Source organism: Achroia grisella, unplaced genomic scaffold (genome assembly GCF_030625045.1).
Source record: "Achroia grisella isolate CSIRO2021 unplaced genomic scaffold, CSIRO_AGI_Agris_v1 utg640, whole genome shotgun sequence".
Lineage (NCBI taxonomy): Eukaryota > Metazoa > Arthropoda > Insecta > Lepidoptera > Pyralidae > Achroia > Achroia grisella.
In genome coordinates this window covers 451,863-478,489 of record NW_026712977.1, presented here as the reverse complement: position 1 = coordinate 478,489, position 26,627 = coordinate 451,863, and the positions used below count along the sequence as shown (strand labels likewise).

Sequence of the window (26,627 nt, the reverse complement as noted above, 5' to 3'; positions counted from 1 at the left end):
TACTTGCCTTAAATGATACTTTCATTATTAAATTACAATATGTAACTTTATTAACTAAATTTTAATAAAGTAATCTTTTTAAAAGGTGTTTCAGGTGCATTCGACTTCTATTCTAATACCACGGTCCCATCTTGGTAACCATTATATAAGAACGCAAAAACTAAAAGGGCAATATGCAAGACATAATTGCAATAAAGACTAGAAATACTAAAGTAAATAGTATTCTTAGAATACAGCAAATAAAATCAGATTTTGAAATTCCCATCATCGAAACTTAAAGTTAGATATATGTACAACCAAAAGTAAATTACGCCATCTAACTTCATTACAAATAACTACAGTTTGTGGATTGTGTATATAGATGGCATACATTTGAAGAATGTGTACTGGGTATGTAAATACAGAGTAATAGAGACTAGACCAATGCAATATTCAAAGCTGTCAATGTCAATATTTAATGATTTTGCCTTTACCTGGGCCTGGGACTGCCTGGGAGTAAACTAGGTTGCTCAGGTTGCTCTAGATATTATACCACACAAAGAAATCAATCTTTTCATCGCTCATAAAATATTTCTCGCTGAAGTGACTGTGAACCTCTACATAAACTTATAAATCTTAAATTAATTATTATCACATAACATTTAACATCAGTTATTAATTATTATATTAATTTATTGTAGACTTTTTATTTATTGATTTTTAATTCCAATGCAACCTCTTATTTCACCCATTGGTAAGTCTTTACATTTATTATTATTATTATTATTATAGTATATTAAATTATTTTCTTTTGTTTTAGTACGTCTTGAAACCTAATTTGAAATTAATTTCCATTTTCCTCAAAATCTGTAGACAGAACGATATAGCTTTTTATTGATTTTTATTATGGCTTTTATATATAGATATACATTAAATTTTATTACATGTAGGAATTGTTTTACAAAAGAAATGAAATAAAAATTCTAGATTTAGTTTAATTAATCCAATCTATTATTAATAGTATATTCTACCTCTATATAGTACTACCTCTATATTAATTAAATCACTATATATGCGTGTAGAAAGATTTTTTAATAAATTGTTAAGATAAGATTTTTTAATAACAATATAGTTTGTTAAAAGAACAGAACTGATTGAAATGAGGGGGAGATCACTAGCTCTTTTCAGAAAAGATGCATAAAATTCTATACATATTCTATCTACAATACTGGGCCTCTGGGCACAAAAGTTGGACTTGACCCCCCCCCCCTCATTAATGTCTAGTTTTGTCAGTAGCATTCAATAGCAATCAGTAGCATTATAATAAATATAAAATAGTGATGACATAAATTTACATGATTTCTATGCTTCGGAGAGAAGCTTAGCTGGCTACTTTAGTAATCTCAGCTCTACTCATAAAATGGCCCAGATGAGAGGCTGTTTGCGGAAGATAGAGTCGAATTTAAATTATAATAGTAGAAACGGCAAAAAATAGTTGAACGGTGTAACTCATCACTACCCAACTTAATACATATAACAATTGTGGGCCCAAAATTAAAATAATTTGATATGTGTTATAAAATGCTATATAATTTTGCAATGGTTTTGTTTTAATTTTCAAGTTATTAGTCTTTAGATAAAATCTTTAATATCTCAAAGTAAAAGAAGTTATAATATTCTCTTTTACTATGGGTATTCTGAATTATAATTTCCGTCCAAAATATAATTGTATTGTGAAATCTTATAAATTTTATCGGAGAAATGAAGACAAAGGTGTACTATTAGAAAAATATATTGTAACTGCAAAAATTATGTATAGCTTGATAAATTACTATGTGTATAATTAGATAAAGATATGAAGAAACAGCTGCAATAGCAAAAACTGCAATTTATATTGGAACAAGCTCGTGACATTGTTTTGTCACAGGAAACTTCGGAATATATTACTATATAAAATAATACTCCAGTACTTTATTTTTTATTATTTTACCTTTATTTCTCATATAATTATAGTTTTTAAGTATGTATTTTGTTTTTCAAATTAATTTTTTTCTTTTATATATGATTCTAGGTGAATTATGTAGCAAATTGGAGAAGGCTGTTAACCACAGCCTTCTCCAACTTGCTCCATGATTTTCTATTAATAGTTTAAAGATTTAAGCATACAGACATTAGAATTATTATGAATTTGACTTGTCACCTTCAAAAGATTGAAGATTGTATGTAATATGCACTTTTGTTATCCATTCGTACTAAGTACTTAAAGTACGCATGTAAAATTATGCAGTCGGATAGTATGGATGTAAACTTATCGAGTCGGGTACTACAATATGCAATTTAATACAATAATATCATAATTAAACAAGGCATCTCCCAGATAAGACCCACTAAAGAATTGAACTGAAATATTAAATATACAAATAATTAAATTCCTTCTTTTTTTTTGTAAAAACAAATGGCTGCTACAAATAAAAATTCTATGTGTACAGTAAAATTTATAGTGCAGATAATTAAACGACAATTTACTTAATATAATAATTTTTATTGAACTAATTTTGTTTTATTATAATATAGTTTTAATTATGTTATTCTTATTATCATGTTTGCCTTGTCCTTATGCCATAATTTGGGAATGGCTATGCACTAATATTAAATACCTAAAGTAATGAAGCAATTTCAATATAGATTCCCCCTCATTGCAGGTCATAGATAATTTTTGTCGGAAAAACAACTCGTAGGGATGAAAGTGTGTGACATTTACTTATATATCAAGAATAAATAGAAACGTAATATTTATTACAACAAGGAAATAATATCGTAAATTAGGTACTAATTCTAGTCAAAAATAAATAGAAATATTAAATTTATTAGAAAATAAAAATATTACCTTAAATTAGGTACTAAGTCCATGAATAGCGAGTCTCGGTGCATCGTCTAATGAATTTATGTGCAACAAATTGTGATAAGTTGTGGCGTTGTTCCGTACTGGGGTACCTGAGGGACGCACAGCTTTAGACTAATGTAATTAATTTTCACGCTAATTAACGCACGAGCTACAGAACTTATCCCTTAATTAGTGCGTTGTAGCGGAATAACTTACAATTGTCGTTTGCGTGAACGGAGCTGTGAGCATATTTAATGATATCCTCACTAATATTATGTAATATTCGGAATGTTATTGTTTTTTGCTTTGAGTGTTCAATTTTATTGATTTATTTATGATACATAGGTGACAATTTTAGGGTACATAAATAGTACATATATTAGGTAATACATATTTATGAACACAAAATTATTGCAGAGATGTACCTTAATTTTAATGATCACGATGATACATTTAAATGGATTCTATAATAATTACACATGTCAACATTTCCTTGTAGTACAGTCATCTGAGAAAAATAACAATCATGTAGTATATTTTAGCGAATAGGAGGTCATAGTTTATAGTTTTGAATAGTTTCGTTATATTTTTTTCATACATGTAATACTTATAATATAAACTACTTTCTATGTTTTTTATTATTGTATTTGTTCTGTTATTATCCCTACGCTTGTTAATCTGGAGAAAAAGACATATCTAACGTAGCCAATTCTAAATGAACTTTTAAATCCTAACTGATGTTATACAAACTCGGATTATTAATTACTAGAGGGGACTTGTGACATAGCTAGCTATGTACCGTTCATATCAAGTTCCCCACGCGGTGCCCCGTACAAAGCATTTGAAACCATTGCAATTAATTCTTTGTGAATAGCCCACAGTGGGTGCTCCATCGTTGTACAAACCAAAGCAAATAAATATGAGTACGCTCCCCTAACTGAATTCGCGCGGATGTAAGCACTAATGAATAAAATGAAACGAGGCCTTTGATTTACAAAACATAATGTGTGTGCATGGCGCATCTTTTTATATATTATTTATGTTTTAGTTGCCTATTTTATGTAGAAAACTTGTATTCCGTATTTTTTCGTTTCTTTCGCATTCTTTCTGTGCATTTAAAATATACTATTTCTTTATAAAAATGCCGTCTTTCTATAATTATATTTACTAGCTCGATATTAAAGTCCCTTCTCTCACACTGTCTATATTAATTTATATGGAGATTTTATCCCAATTTTGAAAAGTAATTAACAGTAATCTCTACATATATGCTAATAAATAAATTTGATGTGTCTGTTTGTAATCGCAAATTAACAACTTTTCACTAAATGTATATGGAAGTACTACGACATCATAAAAATATTAAAAAACAGAGGTGTCTGATTGTTTTTGTCAATGTCTGAAGCAGCTGGATTTTGATGGGACTTTCACTCACAAATGCCTAATGTTATAAGGCGTAACATATTACGCTACTTTTATTTTAGAAAATTATTTATTTTAATACCAACAGTTACAGCTAGTATATACTGATTATAAAGAGATAGTTTTTTGAGCTTGGATTATCGGTATAATATCCGGTAATACTGACACTATTTTGAAAATTCTTTTAGTGTTGGATACGGCGACAAGTAATCATTAAGGGAGGCTATAAAAAAGGCATATATAATATCATACACCCCATAGAAGTGGACTGCGATGCCCAATAATACAAAAACGACGAAAATGAGGCGTCGCCGAACCAGCGCAGGTCAATAATTGATTCGCTATTTTCCTTTGTACATATATTTAACCTCAATATTTACTAGCGATGGCGTTCGGAACAATTGTAGTACCTATAATGTAAATTTTATAACATAAAACAACGGGAATACCTATATAGCAATTCCTCTTGTTTTCCTCGGTATACCTGTATATCCATATGTAGAATGTTTAATTACTGTCCAGGCCTCGTGAAACCGGCGTCATTTACCACCTTTTAATTCGCATTATAGAATAAATAAGACTAGCTAAAAATCACCGGTTAAATCTTGATTAAATATATATAGGATTACAAGTGTTTAAAATAAAAAAGTATCAACAAAACCGGACCACTTAGAAACAAGTTTTGAAAGATAGAAATAGCAGTTTAAAATACAGACAAATTGAGGACCATATTTTTTTTATTTGGTTGAGAATTTATTGCTGTGTTTATAGTAGCTAAAACTCGAAAATGGTTTTGACTGTTTATAATTTTTTTTTTAATTTTCTTAGGTAAATGAATGACCATTTACTTTGTATTACTGGTCGCAAAGAATTATTTGTTTTTCTTATTGTAACATTTCAACACTTTATCGAATACACGCCGTGCAAATCACATAACTTTTTACTAAAACAAACTTTCCCAATACAAAAGCCTTTCTTAATAAAGTTTCTTAAAATAGTCGTAATTTTATCACATCTTATATTGGGTTTAGTTTTGGTCGCTAATATAAAAGCCCCCTGTATTTTGGTGTTGGATGTTAATGAATTTTGGTGTAAAAATTAATACTATCTAAAAAAAGCAGACGAAATTGTGGGTAACAGCTAGTCGTTTATAATTAACCTCATGTAAAATGATACGATAAAAGTTTAGTTTATAGGGGTGTATCTCATACATAAAGAACAACAAAATTAGTTATTTATGAGGTGCACAAATATAAGATACCTAATTTTCATGATAAAACACACGGGAACTTTGCGTTTTAAAATTCAACTTTAATAAGTTGGTTGTTTATCAATTATTCACTGTCATAAATGCTTCAGTTCATTCGATCGATTATTTCTACTAGCATACCCGTACTATATCGTCTGCGTTTTTAATGGTGCTGTAAAATATGTGTCAACCCTTTTTTTTAACATGTGGAAATATCTTTACTAAGACAGTCCCTCCCCGGAGGGATGGCGAGGGGTATGTGAGTTTAAAACTCACTAAAAAAAACATATGTTGCCGCTGATGCTAGAGTTAGCGTTCTACCGCGACTCCGGTGCGTTGGCCGCCCTGTAGATGTAGGGCACGCCCTACTCGTTGGTTAGGGCGACCTATTTCGCCCTATTCGCTGGTGGAAGCGTGTGTACACGCGACGTGTCAACCCTAGTGCACACGTAACACTACTCCACGGTACACTTATCACTAAATGGAGACTGCTATGAGTATCAATTTACTCAGCATTTAACTTGCTGGCGGACTGCCAGTATATTCGTGACACGTTTATGATTTGTTCACAAACAATTATGGTAGAACTAGAACTCGACGAGTTGTGTTGCAGTTAGTTTTTTTTACTGGTATATGTGTGAAATTTCGTTTATTGATTGCTATAAAGTACGTAACTGGTTTTGGGCTATACCTCATAGCAATTTCCATAAAGGCAAAATTATTTTAAACAAAGTATTTTGTCTAATTGTCTGCATGCATACTGCCGAGCAGCTTACTCTGTAAGCTATATTACGGTTTGTGTATTACAGTAAAATTACAGGACATACATAGTCTTTAGGAATGGCAACCAATAAAGTAATGTCGTAAGACGACATGATATCAAGGATGCTATTCATTCATATATTAGGCATTCCAATAGCAAAAAACAGTGTTATATAAATAACTGGTAACTACACCCAGGTGGGATTAAATTTAAAATAATTTTTAGGAGTTTTAATAACAACATAATTGTAGCGTGTCTTTTTTTGAAGCTACTCTAAATAACTATATTTGATATTTTTTAATTGGATTGCGGCTTTGGATTCAGATGTATCAGCTAAACATTGACATGTCAAATGGAGAGAACTTTTATTTTAGATATATTTTCAGGATAAAAGTCGTGGTGGTATGTTTAATAATAAATCAACATTTTTTAGAGCACGAGTCTCGTCACGGCTCGCAAAGAGTAGAAAATGAAGAGCGGGAGATGCCGGCCGAGGACACTCCTCTCCTTAACAGGTTTCCTCAAGTCACTCATATGGAGCGGAACCCCGTCACAACCGCTGTCGTCAGCTTGCTCCTCATTATATTGATAGCTGGAGTTATCATTGGAATTTATCTATTGATTTTACAGAATAATTCTGGTGAGTTATCTATGCAAGTTGAAGTTGTGTGTATTTTATTAATTACCAACCTATTAATTAATTGAAGAAAACACAGATTAATCTGTACAAATATACTTATAAAAACATAGTAGTTAGATAAAAGTGGTATCTGTAACATTTTTGATAAGTACGACGTGTTTAGTTTGCATTGGTTGCTTCGTCCCGTCATATTTAGGAATGCAAAGTTGGACGGACCGTCGGGTTCCTCCGGCCGCAGATTGATAATGTGAGCCCAGATTAATATTAACGAAAAATATGATGCATTTGCTTTTTTCAATCTCAACTCTCACCGTCGAAAGGGAATTCGGATAGATATATTCAGTGGATATAAAGCAATTTATTATAATATAGTTATACAATTTATTTTTGATTTTTAACTGTTACTTATCAACAAGAACACTAATCTTAAATGTGGTTTTTATACTTTTTATTCCACAACCAATGTGCCTAATAAATTTATCAACTCTGGAACCAAACTCTGGAACCTAAGTAGTTTCTACAGTACGGTTTCAGAGAAGCTTCCTCCCACGTACACATAGATTGAATGAACTACCTCCCGATGTTAGGAGGGACGGGGATTGTTAGTAATGTGGACTCCTCCTAATCAGGAAGTCAGGAGTCAGGTCAAGTCAGGTTGACCTCCACGTGGTTCCCCCTGGAAACCATCATAATAAATTCTTTGTGAATTTGTCACGATGGGTTAACTGACCTGACCTCGTGTTCATTTTATCATCCTCCACTGGTGCCCCGCCAGCGCAAACCATTAGCGCAGGCGGGGCATCATTCCATTATCATCCATAAAAAAAACCTCCTATGTTATATCTATAGATTGTAGCATGAGGATTTTCAAGAAGGGTATATTTAGGTTTCTTAAAGTTGTTTCAGGTGTTCCTAGGCTAGAGTAACGATTTACTATAAAAAAAATTATACCTAACTTGGGTATAGATGATGGGAATAATACAAACAAGCATACTACAGCTAATTATATAATAATACTCATTAATAGGAGAGCTCGTATTGTGCGAATCACTAGTAGTACTAGTAGTACCTTTAAATTATAGACTATACAGCAACGTCATAATAATTAAATACCTATTTACATTACGCTTTGTAATAACTACTTCGATATTATGTGCAAACATAGTATGTGAAATACTACATAATATATTTGTAACAATCAGTCCAACATTAAGGAAATTTTATTTATACATAAATATGAATCATTTAAGAGTTTTTGTTATTAATATTTTGACTTATTGTAATTTTTTTGTTACTCTATATTTATTTACTATGCAAGTAAATTTTTAGAGAATGTCTTAATGTAGTAATTTCCTTTTGATTTGTATGTTTGGAGAGTCATTATATAAAAAATATAATAATATGTATAAATAATATAATTTGTACAAATGTCACTACAAGTTAGACTTTTCCAAAAGTTGTGTGATTGGTTACCTCAGTCTCACCTATTTCAGCCATCTGGTGTTCGACCAGCTTGTTTGCCAATCGTCCTTGGTGTAGCAGTTTAGCATATCGTCTTGCTTCGGATGGTTGCGAGTTCGATTCCTTGTACAGTCCAGACATTTGTACCCATATATGATTGTTTTTATCGGTCTAGGTATTAGTATAATTTATAAAAAAATATATATTAAATATTTATATCAGTTGTCTAGTACCAATAAGACAAGTTTTGCGTAGCTTAGGATTAGATGACGTTGTGTGAGGTTGATACATATTATTATTACTAATATATTTGTGTTTCTAGAAAATATACTGCCACCTGTTAGCAATAGTCCTCTACGGATTGTCAACCGATCACAATGGAGTCCCGGCGAACGAGCTACGTCTTCACTGCAACACTTCACGGCGTCCTATCTGATTGTGGTGCAGACAGATACTAAACGGTGCGATACGATTGATTCTTGTAGCGCAATGCTGCGTACGCTGCAGGTATGGATTACAAATTATCTATACTTTTTTTTTTTAATAAATAGGTGCACTCGCCTGTTCTAACGGTATACGCTATCCGGGCACCAGTGGAGGGTGATAAGATGAGTATGAGGTCAGGTCAGCCCATCGTGGCAAATGCACCAGGTATTTAACATTTCCAGGAGAATCCGCGTGAAGGTTAATCTAACATGGGACATTGCTAGCAATGCAGTTATTAATCCACTTTACTAATTATCCCCTTCTCCCAAAGATCCCTATTTAACAAAGGAAAACGCGACCAGTGTTTGATTGTCACTTCAAAAATGTAGACATTTTGAACAATTCTGTAATTAGGTATTTACTCTATGGTCAGGTATCCGCCATTTTGTAGTGCTAAAACGCGCGAAACACGCACGGTTTAGTAATCGGGATTGCGCGGATGGACTGCGTGTTATTCCTGAATGTATGATAATGGAATGTTGCACCCGCTAGCGCTAACTGTTTACGCTGGGGGGCACCAATGGAGGGTGATAAGATGGGGTCAGGTCAGTTAGCCGATTGTGACAATTTTAACAGGAATTTGCACGTTTCAAAGCCCCGTGGATCAACCTGACAGTAATGGAGGATGAATAAACCTAGTAATGGAGTCTTTGATCCATATCGCTACCAATTCTTTTCTAGACGACGGTTGACGATTTTCTATGAGTGGGTCGTCAGCTTTTTTCAGTCCAATTCCGTCATACTCGTAAACGGATGCTGCTTGTAGGGACTGGTCTGCTCTAATCCCTATGACTGATTTCCTCTAATTAATTGTTTAACCAGTTGGTTATATATTCAATATTTTTTCTATTTGAGTATTTAATTGAATTAGTCCTAATTGGTGGTTTGTATTCACACACTTAAACTTAAATATGTAAAGTAATAATAAAATTATTTAAAAGCTAGTTTCTTGCTCGTTCTTCTTGTGATGAGACAGCTTTCCGAATGAGCGGTAGATTAAAGAAATGTAATGACTATTCAAAAGTGCTTCAATGTAAGTTTATTTGAATAACTGATTTTCTATTCTAATTGCATGAAAAATAGATATATAAGCGTCATGGTCTAATAGTTAATAATTACTAATAATTAACATAATTTAAGTAAATAATGCACGAGTTGTGTACATTTTAGCACTGAAGCCGCATTGCTAAGGTTGGTGGTGAAATATGATCGAACAGTTCGTATCGTGACCAATCTAGCACACATCTCTTATTACATGATAATGACATCATTTCACATCTAGGTACCAGACAGTGATAAGATGCATTTTATTTAAATAGAAATTAATTTTGAGGTATACTGACTTAAGGTTCTCTGTATATAATTGCTTATACTTATAAGACCTTTTGTAATGCATTATTTAATATAGTTTTTATCAGGCTTTTAGGTTATTATCAGGAGAAGGGTTGTTGATTTTGGATTTCGTCAGAAGTTTGTTCATGGTGAACTGGTGAATTGATTTTGATGATTGTTTTTTATTTGAAAACTGAGACTCTGACCTGGATTTATTTAGATATTCTTAATGGTAACACGAGTATAATTTAAATAGTTCCCTATCGTAACAAGGAGTTATATATTATTAATTTACGCAGAATTGCATTGTCATTTATTGATTCTATCGCCCATTGATGACTACATATAAATCCTATTTTGTGGAAAAGAAACACCTATGAACTGTTTTGCGAATTATAAAAAGAAGAATGAAATTAATCTTATATATAAAATTCTCGGAACGAAAACTGTGACAGTTTTCGTTCCCATACTCCTCCGAAACGGCTTGACCGATTCTCATGCAATTTTGTGAGCGTATTGACTAGGTCTGAATGATGAATGAATCGGCCAACATTTATTTTTCATCCCTCTAAATGTTAGGGGTAGTCCACCCCTAATTTTTATTTTTATTTTAAGGCAAAACAACGTTGGCCGGGACAGCTAGTGTATTTATACAAAAAGGTGAATGTTGAATTTAAACTATATATCTATACTAATATAAGACTGAAAATATTGTTTGTTTGTTTGACGCGATAACATTAGTAACTACTGGTTCAAATTGAAAAATTATTTTTGTGTTGGATAGTACAATTGTCGAGGAAGGCTTTAAGCTATATAACATTACTCTGCGACCAATAGGAGCGGAGCTGCCATGAAAAATATTGTAAAAGGTGGGGAAATGAAACGCAGACGAAGTAGCGCGGATCAGTTAGTCGATGTGCATAGATTAAAAACTAAGATGTGATATAAAAATAGCAGTCAGTAGAGAGGGCAGGTGAACTGGCCTCATATATAGGTTAATCAATAACCTGTGCTCAGAAGTAACAGCCCGGGTTTCATTCCGTAAATACAATATATATTTAGATATTGAAATGAGAACTACAGTTTTATAAAGAACACTAAGTTACAGATTGCATCTATTTCTAATTAAGTGCTTACCATAAACATTGTAAATATAGTTTTTTGTAATTGATACAGATTTTAATTTTAATTATTATAATAATAGCATACAAGTATATTACTATAGTTTAACAGTACAGTATTTTTAAAGGATTTTTTTTATTAAGTCGTATTTTTTTTGCTGTTCACACTATGTCTGATAGTTCTTGGTTTGCTTGCTTTCGAGCAAATATCTCAATTGATATTTCTACTCTGATCTGTCACGAGAGATTCTGGTCCATAGCTTCCCTGCTGCTTTAACTATTTCATCTTCCCATATTTTGATCGTTCTTATTTTTTCTTTCTACCAAGTAGTTATGATCTTACTCCAATTATCCTTTCGTAATGTGTGTCCAAGCCTATTAAAATATATTATTAATAATAAAATGTTATAATAATACTTACTTAAACTAAGTCATACCGGATAACTTATGTTGAAGTCTTTATTATCGACAGCGTAGGTGGTCTAGCGGTTCCGCATACTGCCTTACTTCCGCTGGTTTTGTATTCATGAGTATGTTTGTATCGGTCTAGATGTTTTCTATGATATATAATATATTTACGAAAAAAATAATCTACGTTTTTGTATCAGTTGTCTAGTAGCCATAACACAAGCTCTAGCTAGCTTAACTTGAGTCTAGATGGCGCAGTGTGAATTGTCCTGAGATTATTATTATATAAATTTAATACTAACTTAATTTTTTTTCAGAAAAAACGACGGGAACCATTGCCATACAACTTCCTGTTGTCGTCGTCTGGTCACATCTACGAGGGTCTTGGTTGGCATTTACCATCTAATATGTTCCCTGAGTATAACAGAAAAGCTGTTGTCCTGGCATATATAGGTATGTCAATTAAACTTGTCTAGATTGCTTCGGCCAACGTTATTTGCGATATAAATTATTTTTAGTATTATTGACCGGCACAGAAAATAGTCTGCTCTATTCAGAACTGTAAAAGTCGGTCAATCCATCGCGAACGAGTTCGATAGCAAACTGTCACAGAGACTATATTTATATATGTTACTAAATAAAATGTTAATGTGGTTCTACAGTGGTGGTTTCATAATGATATTAGTTATACATATTAGTCATTTGTGACATGCAACAGACGTGTGCTATTAATGTATTATATATATGTATTTATATACTATATATAAGATCTCAAATTCCAATTTTTAATTAATCTGACCTCAATAATTTTAATTTTTGTTTCCAAAATGTTAGAGTCAATATAGAGGGAGGGCAATTTGATTGTTAATGAGGTAATTCGAAAATATTAATAAATGAATTAAATAATATTTCATTTATAATATTTGATACCTAAATGTAATAAAAAAAATCTTATATGTGTCCACAAGGAACAATCCTTCATTAAATTTAAAAAAAATTAAATAAAGTATACTTATTAAAATTATTTAGAATTTGAATTACCGTTATTTTTATTTTTCTAAAATTTATTTACTGTGTTTCTTTAACAATATCCTAGTGACTTCTTCCTAGGACCTATCATTTAACAATTAATTTTTTTAATATTAAAAAATACGAATGCTGTTGGTCGCTGGTTCGATTCCTCGCACGGTACAAATTTTTGTATTAAATTAAAAAAAAAGAGAAGTAACAGTACATCAGTTGTATTAGACAACAAACACAAGCGTTATTTTTTCAGTGCCCTAATTAACTTGTGTTTGCAATTGGTCTCCAATTAGGGCTTAATTAATTAGGGCACTGAAAAATTAACGCGTTGTAAAAAAAATGTTTTGTCTATCTGTTTTAAGCTGTTTCTATATTTTGTATCTGATATAACTAACAAAGGTTTTTCATTTGTTTCCAGGAAATTATACCAAAACTCCACTCAGTGGTGTTCAGAAGCAGCAGACCAAAACCTTCATTGCAATGGCGTTGAGTGAGCAGCACTTGGATCCATCTTTCATTGTGTTCGGCAAGAAGACCAAAGAAGTTCCTAAGCTGCTGTTTCACAGCTTAGAAACACTTCCTCAGTGGAGTACTGAGCTGTCCGACACTTAAATACAATATTGTTATATTACTGATCTTAAACTTAGGAGATATTCTGTGTTTACTCGGATGATATTAATACTATTTACACTGTACTGTATATCTTGTATACATATATAATCGCTCTTCATATCTGATTATTAACGGCACGTACAAACCTTATCTGTCTTATTACCAAAAGATCTGATTTAATACTAGCAAAGAACTAAGTCCCAAACTAGTTATTATTACAAAACGCAGATTATCTCTAAACTGTGATTCTTTTATGGTATCTATGGTGACCATGTTGAACGATTTAACTCTAGTATTAAGTAATGCTCTGTTAGATCTCCGTTTTGTAATAATATTAGGTTTAATCCAATTATTAACTACAGGATTGACTTAAACTTAGTCGAATTAAATCAAATTTTGTCCGATTTTTGACAACCTTTTTGTAATAAGAAAAATAAGCAGTGATTTCTAATGTAGCGTCCGTGAAATGCATTTTGAAATATTTAATTCAAGTATTTTATCCATATATAACCACCTCTAATAGATAAGACAAAAATTATCCAAATCTTTTTTTCCTTTGGTAAGATTGGAACTCCGGATTATTGGGATATAAAAGCCGAGACGTAAATGGAAGTAATATGCATGACTGTTTCTTATTATGTAAGTTTAATATACAAATATAATACAGCTTGTAGTTTATATAGATAATATTATTATATATATAAATTACAACCTGACTAACTGTATCACGATTGATTTAACGCGACTATTCTTAACTCTTTTTTACTGTTTTGCAGTTTTTCTTTAAACTGTTATCTTAATTTGATAGTTACAATTAAGAGATAATATTAGTTAAAATTTATAAATAATGGGCTTACGTTTCGATTATTTTATGATATATAAATATTACATTAAGTATGTTTGTTTAAATTAAATGTACTGTGAAGTCGCTAGCGATTACGAGGGAGCTAGAATTGATTCCTGATACTCTAATCTAATATATACTTTGAGCGAGGGGGAGGAACTCAACAAAGTGTGACTTTGTGTTCCAAGGCGTGGATAGTCTTCAAAATTGAATAACGTAAAAATTTTAAATAATGTGTTATTTACAAATATAACACGGAATTGGAACAATGAATAAAACTTAAGGTTCAAATTGTTTTGTTAACGAGTTTACACTCGGTTTACTAGTGTTAAAATGCAAATGATGTGATACTGGAGAGAGGCTCTGAGCTTCAGCACTGAAAAGAACGGAGGTAGGGGTTAAAATTCATAAAGTTCATGTGATATAATTTATAGTTCACCCCTTATTTTATATACCTGATTGAAACCAAATATTTACGCTATAAGCTTTTAGTTGTAAAGACTGCTCAGAATTATTATGTTGTTAAGTTAATTAAAATTTATCATACTATGCGCTTATCCTAAAGTGTTTTGCCATTATATTATTTTCAACTTAGTCATTGATATTATATTAGAATAATAATTAGATATAACTTCGGTGGTAATGTTAACATTGTGATTACATTTGTGTCAAATTATTAACTGTCTAAAATAACATATCACATGGAATCTAAACTAAGTAATGAATAAGCACAGTACTTCAGATTTATGGAGATACATACAATATCTGCTACACTCACACTATGTACAATCTTTTAATATTATTATGTAGTGAAATCAACGTTTTTGCGTTTGTAGTATGTTGTCAGTAGTTAAATAAATACACAAATGACTAGCGCAAACTAGTGTATTTCTGTTTTATTGACTGCCTGTATCATGACTATAAAAGCAAAAAGGTCTTTAAGCTGATTTTCATGTATGTTAGTTTTACTTGCAGCAATTACGATTACATAATAAACAATTTATCAGTAATAAATAATATGAATGATATGCAATTAGCGTTTAGTAATATATGTGGAGTTGTGTTGATAAAGATTAGTGCAATATGCTTACATATACTTCTACATTCCATATGTAGTCCGGTTGAAAAATTAATGGTTATTGCAAATAAGTGGCATTTCTGGACTCGTATACAAGTATAGTCAGTGCTGGGTTAACATAATAGCAAATTCTACGACACTATTACCAACATTATCCAACCTCTGTGGCAACGCAAGGACTCTTTTTTTGTGTTAGTTATATGTTAACATTCCTAAGAACTAAGATTTCATATATTCCCAATCTCTAATATTATTGCCTTATGCTATCAACTGAAAGGCATCGGACGAAGCAAGACGCGCCTGTTATAGATATAACAGACTGAGGTACTAACATAGACTACTAAAATCTAACTTCGTTAAATATTTTACTTATTAATCTATCTAATTAATTAATTAATAAACTGCGGGAAGAACAAGCAATGCGAGGAAAAAACGGATGGTCTAATAAAATAAAAAGTTTAAAAAGGGTATGGACCAGTCTATGGACAGTAAGAGCGTTTTTTTTTCCATATTCGTCCATCACCTTTTCAGTGATGGAACAGGCAAAGATCCTTAGACCGTACAGCCTAATCTACGTTTATACTTCTTCATATTTGAACAAGTGATGAGCTTAACTTAAAATATTAGTTATTTCTAAAACTTGAGTTTCTTGCCAAATCTACTCAACTGAACTAGACGAATTTGCTACAGGCCTGATTATAGTTGTTATATCCAGATCCAGTACTGAGTATAGTTGTTATACATAATTGTAATTTTGTCTCAAATAACTGCAATTAGCTTTTTCTCATTCCATTTATATAAAATAATCAGTAGATGGTTCTAAACGAACTAAGGTATTAATTAATAAGGTAGATATTAACTTTCAGCGTCATTCATAAGTTGAATGTTTATGGGTAAATTTAGATTAGGCTTTATGTGTATTAAAATGTTCTAAAAACATTCATGATCGTTGTCTCGCACATTACTATTATCTGTACTTTTCGAAAAGTATTACAATTAAACGATAATCAATATTTTAATGTGGTTTTATTTATATATTTCCCTTGTAGACCTGTAGTATAAAATGAAGTAATTTTCGCTGTCGTTCACTTAGTCCTTTTAAACTACGCAACGGATTTTATGCAGTTCGCTATAATAGCGTGTTTTAAGAGGAAGGTATATATGTATAATACATGTACAGCCGTCCAAACCGGGGCGGATAGCTAGTTATTAAATAAATATACACCAGAAACAGTGTTTCTATAGTCAATATTGGACAACTGAATTTAAAAACTTGACAAATGTACATTTTTAACGTGGGTTTTATTTCAATACAACATAAGACTACAGTTCAAAGTTCGTCGGTAATCAAAAAATTACCATTATTTAGTTGATGAAATGTGCTGTTGAAGTGAACTACAATGTTAATCAAAAGAATATGTATTTGTTTGTATCATCCAATTTTTCTTGAAAATATATATTTTTTAATATACTGTACGACCTAATGTAATAAGAAATGTAGTAAATAGGATCTAAGGGTTATTATCATACATTAAAGAAGTTTTGTTCGACTGGAAGGGGAATATTAACCTAACTAATAACCCCATTGCTAGTAATATACAATGTCAGGTTGTCCAATTTGTCCATCCACGCGGTTTCCCCTGAAAGCCGTGGTGGTAAATTCACTTTTACTAAGATGGGCTTACTGACCAGGACTGGCTCGTGCCCCGCCAGTGTAAACCATTAACGCAGGCAGGTACATAATTCCATTATAGAAATAATCTTTATTCAAATAAACTCAATACAAGCACTTTTGAATTGTCATATTTTTGGTTCTACCACTAATTTGGAACGCAGAATCATCATATCATCTGTAAAAAAATGTAGCCATAGTGCTGTCAATGTATATATACACCAATTCCATATTATAGTTATATTTACGTACTTAGGATAAAATTTCACCTCTCATCGTAGTTAAAATAATACATATATAGTAGTTTATTTTTTATTATAAAATAAGTAATTACAAAAAATACTGGGTAAGCTTAATTCTAGAAACTCCCATTTCATTATGAAAATCGTTTGGAAATGGATTAGAGACAAATCTGAAAAAAATACATATTACCACAGATAATATAATATTACATAACTAAACAATGTACTGGCTTAGTAACAGTGCTTATTGCAATAGGCTAAGTAAATCCCCGTTTCAGTATGAATACATTATGGCAAAAGATAGAGGTTTAATTAATGAAAACGGATATAATAAAAAAAAAACAATAATGTAGTAGTTTAAAAACAGTTATTGCAACAAGCTTCGATATTGTAATAAATTCATTGTGAAAGCCCCTTTTCACTATGATAATTGTATGGACATGGCTACAAGGTTTAATGAAAACACAAATAATAACACAATAATATCTATAGCTTTAAAAAAGCCAATGTAGTTTAGCAACTACTCGTACTTATTACAATAGGCTTTCATATGATAAATCATTCATTATGAAATTCCCTTTTCATTATAAAATTTATAGGTATGAATACAAATGTAAATAATGAAAATGATAGTAATAATAATACAATAATACAATCAGTACATTAATAGTTTGCAAATAATTAATATAATTTGGCAAATACTTACCACGATGAGTTTTAATTTATTAATAATCTAAAAGCGGTTATTGCAATAAGCTTTGATAATGTATCAGAACTTTTCTCTAGAGCCGTAATCTGCACTTTAATAAGTATTTACCTACAATATAAATATACATTACAGGGATGCAAAACACCACCCTTGTACAAATAGAGAATTGGCTTTTGTACCAGAATACTCTCACTCTCTTACAACTTCGAACGATTTGTAGGTTCTGATCAACGAATATAAAAAATACTATGTTAAAGCAAATTTTCAATTTACAAGTTTTTTATTTGCTCATACGCAACTGTTTTAAGGCAGATACATTTGCAATAAACCTTACATAATGTTGTAACATCTCATATCAGATATGAGATGGTACAGCAAAAACAGAACGAGGGAACGATCGCATTTACGAAGACTTCTTTGAAAATGCGATCATTCTCCTGTCCCACTCAAATGTTGATGAAAAGTATGACCTCAGCCAATGATTTAGAAGGAATTTGTATCCAGCAAGCAAAAGTTGATATTCAGCCGCTCCATAAGTTACTCCGAGGGTTTAGAGCCTTCTGTAATTGACGCCGATTAGTACGGTGAAGGTGTAAAGATCCTGCGGACAACAATATTAGAACAGTTCGAAAAAAAAGTTGGTACCATCACGCATCTACCACTAAACGTTGGTCAAATAAAATAGTGCGCACTCTATAGCTTTCCTGTTATACATATTCTAAACTTCTTCACGAAAACATGGCCAGACATTGCATTAAAGATGTTACACATCAATAATATTTACATTATGTAATATCAAGTAGGTAATATACTTGACAGTCAAACACAAGCTACGACAAAATGACCCTGTTTGTTTACCAGTAATTGACAACGAAATAGCGTTTCGTTAATTACGTAACAATGTTTTTGGTAAGTACATTTCACAATATTGTAAGTACCAAATGGTTTCCCGTAACAAGACCGGGGCGTAGTTATGTAACGTTGTTGCTGACAATTCTCATTTCATATATACTCAATTCTACATTTTTACAATTATATATTTTACCACTTCATGATAATAATTGTGCCATTAGATACTTTACAGAATCCAAATATCATATACAGTAGCTATTTCAAATCGCACTACTTATAGGTACTACCATTTCGAATCTGGTCGACACCAAAAAATGTGTCAATTTATATTTCTGACTGATTCTCTAGTGATGACAACACCAATAAATAAAAATTCATCTACTAGACAGCGTAAGGCTCAACCGCTTGCCATTTGGATATACCATTCTAAATTTAGGCATGTCGAGAGTTGCATTCAACAACAATCAGAAAGGTTATTATCATGAACAGTTTCTATAAGAATTGTTAGCAAGTACCTTACATAATCACACCTAATATTATTAAAAAGTTAATCTATTTCTAATTTCCTAAAACTGCCTTCTACTGATACAGTATCGTTTTGACCAGGTTTCGCTCTAGATGATATGATGCCCCTTGTGCTCAATATTTGCATATCGTCCAGTGCTAACACCTTTTTCCTCTGGTCGCTTATCAGTTGTTTAGTGAATGTTATCATATCCTGGAGTGGTATTTCTCCACCATATATTGTGGGCAGACATGCCACGTCTACTTTTTTGTGAAGCTGTTTTAGAGATGAATGTATCTGAAATTTATATAAAACTTTTGTATTAAAACAATATAGGAATAAGGTAATTTAAATAAACAAATTTAATACAAATAATCAAATACATTTCTGAATAGTCATAATTTATTTTACCTATTATCAGAATCCAACTGGCAAGAAGATTAAACAAGAAACTTGTCTTTTGGTATTTTAATTGAACATTTATAACAATGTTGTACATTTATAACTTCTATAAATATACAACAATGTTTTATTATATGTATATGTGCAACGTGATTCACTTAAAACAATGTTTGTATTTCGGATGTCCATATGCCACGGCTTTACCATCAGATGGGCATCTACTTGCTTACCACCATAACGATGGTGGTAAGCAAGTAATACAACGGTATTAAAGTGAAAACTGTGCTAGCTCTTCTATATTAGATCTAGGTACCAGTAGATTTAATATTGGTTTCATTTCCATAAGTACGGTAATTCTTACAGAACACAGTGATAATTTGTTGTCTATGGTATAGTGTTTGAACAATTGGTTCTCTATGGTTTGATAACGTTTACTTACATGAAGCCTTGATACCATTTTTTGTGTAACTTTGCTTTTTGCGAAGTCTATAATGTATTTGATGGCGGTTGGTATATTAATTAAGTGGCACTCCTTATGTCTCATTGGCATTGATTGCTGAAAAATAAAAAAACAAATATTAATTAGTAACTATAACTCGTATTCAGGTGAAAAGTATCCAATTTGTTAATTTAGTTGTGAGTTATAAGTGCACCAAGTTACATTCTAGTCAAACCGTGCCTATAGATTGTTTTATAATATATTTTTTATTTCTTCACAAATATAAACATAAATTATAAAATTTGTAGCCTCGTGCCCTAAATTAGATAGAAGATCTGTATCTTAGAAATCAAAGCTCGCATCTGAAATGGAATGTGATTGAAAATAAGCTGAACAACAAATGAAATAAAAAAGAGAAATAAGATAACAAAAATAAGTATACAGTATAATTCTATATACAAGGTTCTAATAGTTAATACAATATGTTGTAGAGAAATAAGCAACTAAACATATAACTTTCACATCTGTAAAAGCTATCAAAAATGTTGTGTGCTTTAGATGTAAGCTGATATATAAATGCGAATAGTAACTATGTTTTAAACTTATACGTTTTTCGTAAAGGATATGCTCATATATTTCTTGACTGATTTTTATAATTCTTTTAATGGGCTATGTTTCATTTCTAACTAGTTAATCCCGCGACTTCGTCCGCGTGGAAATTAACATTATTTTTCTTGAATAAAAGAATTTTTCTAAAATAAAAGTAGGCTAAGTTACTCCTTATTACATCAGCTACCTGCCAAATAAAGTCCCATCAAAATCGGCTCAGCCATTTCAGAGATTAGCAGGAACAAACAGACATACAGACAAACATTGTAAAAAATATTAATATGTACCGTATTTATATTCATATGCATGTAGTAAATAACTATTATTTCAACATTACAAACAGACACTCCAATTTTATTTAATCATAAACAAATAATCATTAACATACGTACAAAGTAGGGGCGGGTCCCGTACAGATTATAAGGTCGCGGGTACAAGTATTTAAAATTTTTTTTAATAAATTCTGTATACATGAAGATCAATTGATCTTCATGTAGTTCATTCGAAGTTTAGACTGTTTTAGACAATCTTTGAATATATAATTATATATTCAAAGATTGTCTAAAGCAGTCTAAACCGACACTTAGAAACACTTCAATTATATTCGCCTCATTGATTGCAGTAATACGATATTAGTAAACAAGGCTTTTAAACTCAATATTATCTTTACTTGCGCGTTACCTAAGTAAACTTACTAATACTCAATTATTGGTCTAGCGGTTTATTGCGCTGCAATAATCGCGGATTCAATTTCGACTCAAAACAACAAATTGTATTTATGATTTTTTACATTGGCCTGATTATTCTTCATTATATATAGTATTATTTAAGTATACACAAAAAATGTGTTTTGAATATCTTTCACTGACAGTATCCCTATCAAATATCTGCTCTTGGGGGGAAAGGGGATTGATAGTAATGTGGACTAATGGTTTTATTGCTAGCAAAGTACCTATGTTGTTCTCCAAGCGGTCCCCCCTGAAATCATCGTGACAAATTTGGAGAATTTGTCACAATGGGCTAACTGACCTGACCTGACCTCATGCTCATTTTATCATCCTCCACTGGTGCCCCGCCAGCGTAAATTGTTAACGCAGATGGATGCCCTATTCCATTATCATCCATAAAAAATATCTGCTTAGTATCAAACTAGGTATAATAATTACTTATTATATTATATTGTACGTCAGTAGTTATGACCCAAAATAGAGGTAGTAAAGAAAATCAGATATTTTTAATGCCGTTACATTTGTTACATAAATGTAATTAAGTAGGTATACGTTTTTAAAAGTATGTTAACGTCAATTGCATGAAATCATTCTCTCTGTGTTTACCGACATTGTCCTAAATAATTAAAATGGTGTTGTAGGAAAGTCGAAAGCTGGTTTAGGTTGAGGTTCGAGAAATTATGGTGATTATACAGTACATTTTATGGAACAATACATAATCATACACCTTCATGTCGGTAATCAATGGTAATAGCATTGTTGACAGTTGACGTCCGATGGCTGCAACGCTTGACATGGCCACCTTACGAGTTTATTTGATTAGAGCGAACCTACGGTCTTTTCGTTTATTTTGGATTGTAATCAATATTTCCATCAAAGAAGAGTCAGTCAGAAATATACATTTAAATACCTATTTAAGTGTCAAACAGACTTCACGACCTTTCGGGCATAGCAAATAGTTATCATACCTCGAATTTGGTTTAATATAACAAATTCTATTGTTTTTTATTTAGTACAACTTTTTTTAAAACACAGTAATGCATACGATCCTTCTGATGTTTAACGGTTATCGTAGCCTATAGATGCCTGGAACACGAGGGGTGTCTCCTGCGTTTCAACCCTAACCCCTTCTTAAATGCAAGTGATTGACATGCATACGAATAAACACAAAGAAATATTTGTTCCATACTGTCCTTACCTCGCCCCATTTCATCACTCTGGCGAAGTCAGTTGGATTCCAAGCGGTAATGTGCGCTCCAGTAACACCGCTGCCGTCGCCCACATGAGTGAACCCACAGATTTGATCGATGGGGTCTTCCAGCAGACTCTCGTAAATCAGGGTATGCACACGGCACATGTCCCAGCATGTCAACTTACTGGCATTGAATTTACCTGCGAACAAAAAATCATAATTCTCCAACACGGACTTACTGATAGATTTCTTGTGAGGAGTGTTACTAAATAGGTTTATTGACACCCAAGAAAATAAAAACAAAAATTCTATAGGACCTTTCAGCCTCTTATACATGCCAAAACTTTTTATCACTATACCTTCTATAACATCATGAATTCATCACTTAACCCTTAGGAGTCGACTCGTCACATTCGTATATCCATACCAAATCATTTTGTCTTCCACTAGCAGCCGCCAGAACTAGCAATTGTTTATTTATTGAAAGATATGTCATATTGCATCCACTAACGGACGCTGGGTAAGCATCAGTGGTTTCTGATAAGGTAAGCATGAAGTCAGGTCAGTTAGCCCTATGGGCGAATTCACCGGAAATTTACCTGAACAGTATAGTGATAAAAATAAAAATGAACGTGTATAAGTTGCAAAACAACAATGAGTATAGTGTGGCTTACAATTACATTTCATCGGTCAAGAAGTTAAACAACACAAAGTAAATTATACTTTCGCCTTGTACAATATAATTAGCACGGGTCATTCACACATGAATTCATAAAGCACACGCAATTCGCGTCACAGCAGTTACCATTAAACATTTTGTAATGAATGAATAAGTAAGAGAACAACAAAGAGGTCTTACTCATGTTGTAAATGATGACCCGTCGACCTTTGCTGTCCCGAACTGGAGATACCGCCATGTACCTGCAAGTTAAGAAATATTTTGAAACTGAAATTATAATCGTCAAGAGTTATATCATTACATTACAGTTACTGTATGTCCTGTTGTTCCAACTAATTCTACTAATATTACAGAAGCAAAAGATTGTATAAATACATGGATATTTCTAAAACCTGATTTAGAATAATAATCATATTCCTGAACAATTCACACAGCGCCATCTACTCCCAAGCTAAGCTGAACTTGTGTTAATTGTCAAGAGTTATATCATTACATTACAATTACTGCATGTTCTGTTGTTCCGACTAATTCTACTAATATTATAGCAATAGAACTATGTATAAATAGACGGATATTTCTAAAACCTGATTTGCTATAATATTCATATCCCTACATAATGCACACAGCATCTTCTAGTACCAAGCTAAACTCAGCTTGTGCTATAGGTACTAGATAAGACAACTGATATAAATACTTAGACATTTATCACCTAGATCGATACAAGCAATCATACTCGTTAATATAAATATTTCTATTGTGTGAGGAATCGAAACAGCGACCATAAGAAGTAACGCGGATAGCTAAACCGCCAGACCATCAACGCATTATGACTTCCTATTAAATTAGCTACGATGAGCAAACTATTCTGAATTCAACGTAATCTTATCATCCTTCACAGTTGCCCTCGCTATTGGCGCAGGCGAGTTTACCATTCCGTAATAAAAACTCTAAAACGTAATGTTTGCTTGCCCATCGCTATCTTCTAACACGGAAGTTCAAGGCTGCAACGCGTGGGAACTTTCTAATAGTTTGCGATATTATCGCATGCGGAATTGAACCCCGGTGCCGTGCTGTTACTTAACGTGGATCGTATCTCTGTTAACCATGTCAGTGGGTTAATTTCGTAATTTCAATGCCAATATATCTTTTTATCATTGTTCTTTGTATTAGCAGGTATTTTTATTAGAAAGAGATGAGAACAATCGTTTAATATATTATTTGTTAATTTTATCTTTCAAGTACGTTGTTGCATTGAGTGGACTTTAAGAAGATAAACCTAGATTTGGACTATTTCGTTGTGTGTAATATTTGAAAATTTCGTCAATTCTTAACTAACTGAATTTCGGTACTATCAAAGAGATTATTTTTGTATATAATAACCAGCTGGTTATGAACAAATAGACTGGATTTCTTTTGGTTGTATGTATACTGTGCTGGTACTGACGCCTGCGCTAACAGTATATACTGGCGAGGTACTAGTGAAGAATGATGAATTACTAATGGGCTTAAAGAACCATAATGTGGTTTTTCTAAAGGGACCACTTGGAGATGGAACTGATTGCTAGCCTTTAGGGGCCTTTAGTTCTCACTATTAACAATCCCGTCCTCCTTTGTGATCATTATGTAAACTAATGTAGTTTTCTAGAAACTTTTTGCCACGCACAACTACATTGTGGAATCACCTTCCAGCAATGGTATTTCCGAACCGATACGATATTGAAACCTTCAAGAAAAGAGCTTATTCCTTTTTAAAAGGCCGACAACGTACTTGCAATTCCCCTGGTGTTGCGGATGCTCATGGGCGGCGATAATCACTTACCATCAGGTGAGCCGCATGCTCGTTTGTCCCCAGTGTTATAAAAAAAAACAGAATTATTACCCATTATTGATTATATCTTGTATATTCTCGTCTTCACAATCCATCTTCATAAAAATTTCAGGATAGTATTTTCTCAAATTCAAATATTTTAATAGTGTTTGTTGGGCCATTGGCACGCTGTACTTTTTATGGCGCAGAAAACGTAGCAAGAAGGCGTCATCTGAAAGTAATTAAGCATTGTGAATGTAAAAATTATATATACATAGTTGTATACTAATACTCTACTCGTGAAGTATTGTAAAGAGTGAATTGTAAGAGAGTGAAGTACACTCCGGAAACACTGCACCATTATTTTACTATTTAAAACATCTGTAAAAAATGTACCCATACTTGAATCAGTAAGAAATTTCATTTGTGTTCTGGTTTGTAAGGAGAATTGTCATTACCATACTCCTTTCAAAATTTATGGGGTACGGGAAAATTATCTTAGAGCTCACAGAGAGAAATGCTCGTTGTCTCGATATTCACAGCATGTATAAAGATTTTCATACTGTTCATGCATACATAGAGAGAGGTTAGGTAGTTAAATAGATGATAGACGATATAGAGAACACTACAGGGAGGGTGGCTCTACCCCCCCCCCCCCTTTTTAGATCTCCGTCCATGCAATCCCCATGGAAACCATAGTAGTTAATTAATGGGGAAATTGGTACAATCATGACGAATGATGCTAACAGTCTGGACTTTACTGTTAACTTATGAATCGGGCACTAGTACCCCGTACACCATTAGAGCTGGCGGATGCACCAATCCATTGTCATCCTTGCCTTGATTATTATTTTTAGCAGTTGACAAAAAAAAAGTTTTATACCTTGTCGTACATTTTTGATGTCATTATTCTTCTGTATCCAATCCCTCATGATGTGCAGCGCCTGATCTCTCGTAGAGGCCGTCTCTCTGAGTTCTTTCGCTGCCTCTGCCGCCAAGCTCTGTGTGGTGCGAGTGACCCTCGACCGATCCACTTTCTCGCTGGCTACATTCCAAGTAGTTCCTACAATGGACAGTATACTGGCCGTACTCATTTCGAACGGTCTGTAAAAAAAATAGTAGACTTTAAATTCCGGCGACTTATGCAAGAAATAATCGATCGCAAATTACATGATTAGTTAGATAATAATCAGCGGGCATACTGGATGGGCATTATGTGCAATTAGTTTTTCGAATTTCGTTTAATCAAGGAGACTGCAATGCTCAAACATCAATTTTACATTTAATAACCATTTCCTTATAATATTTACGTTATTTCTTTAATAACGTATAATATGCGTTTAACATAAATGTATAATGTTCGTATTTATTAGGAAACAAACATATTTCATAAATTTAATTGTGCATTTTAGTTTTTATTATCGTTTTGCCTAACATCACAGATAACATAATATTACATATAACATATAAAATATGGATACGTTTTAAA

The 26,627-nt window shown here is 32.3% G+C and overlaps 2 protein-coding genes across 3 annotated transcripts; one reads left to right on the top strand and one right to left on the bottom strand.

Annotated features, from left to right (window-relative positions):
• Positions 1-478: 478 nt before the first annotated feature.
• On the top strand, positions 479-15,421 carry LOC131849285 (peptidoglycan-recognition protein SB1-like). Of its 2 annotated transcripts, XM_059199323.1 has the most exons (6): positions 479-733; positions 4,474-4,610; positions 6,731-6,937; positions 8,721-8,905; positions 12,063-12,198; positions 13,187-15,421. In XM_059199323.1, exons 2-6 carry the CDS (start codon positions 4,559-4,561, stop codon positions 13,378-13,380), a joined length of 774 nt encoding a protein of 257 aa, XP_059055306.1. In that variant the 5' UTR covers positions 479-733; positions 4,474-4,558; the 3' UTR covers positions 13,381-15,421. The 2 variants fall into 2 exon arrangements, with proteins under 2 accessions (XP_059055306.1, XP_059055307.1); XM_059199324.1 differs by lacking the exon at positions 4,474-4,610.
• Positions 15,422-19,299: 3,878 nt separating this feature from the next.
• Positions 19,300-26,391, bottom strand: LOC131849319 (retinaldehyde-binding protein 1). The gene is made up of 7 exons (XM_059199358.1): positions 26,341-26,391; positions 26,022-26,242; positions 25,211-25,370; positions 23,512-23,573; positions 22,659-22,852; positions 20,124-20,240; positions 19,300-19,579 (listed from the first exon to the last, which is right to left on the bottom strand). The coding sequence occupies exons 1-7, from the start codon at positions 26,349-26,351 to the stop codon at positions 19,325-19,327; spliced, it is 1,020 nt and encodes a 339-aa protein (XP_059055341.1). The 5' UTR covers positions 26,352-26,391; the 3' UTR covers positions 19,300-19,324.
• Between the last annotated feature and the right edge of the window lie 236 nt (positions 26,392-26,627).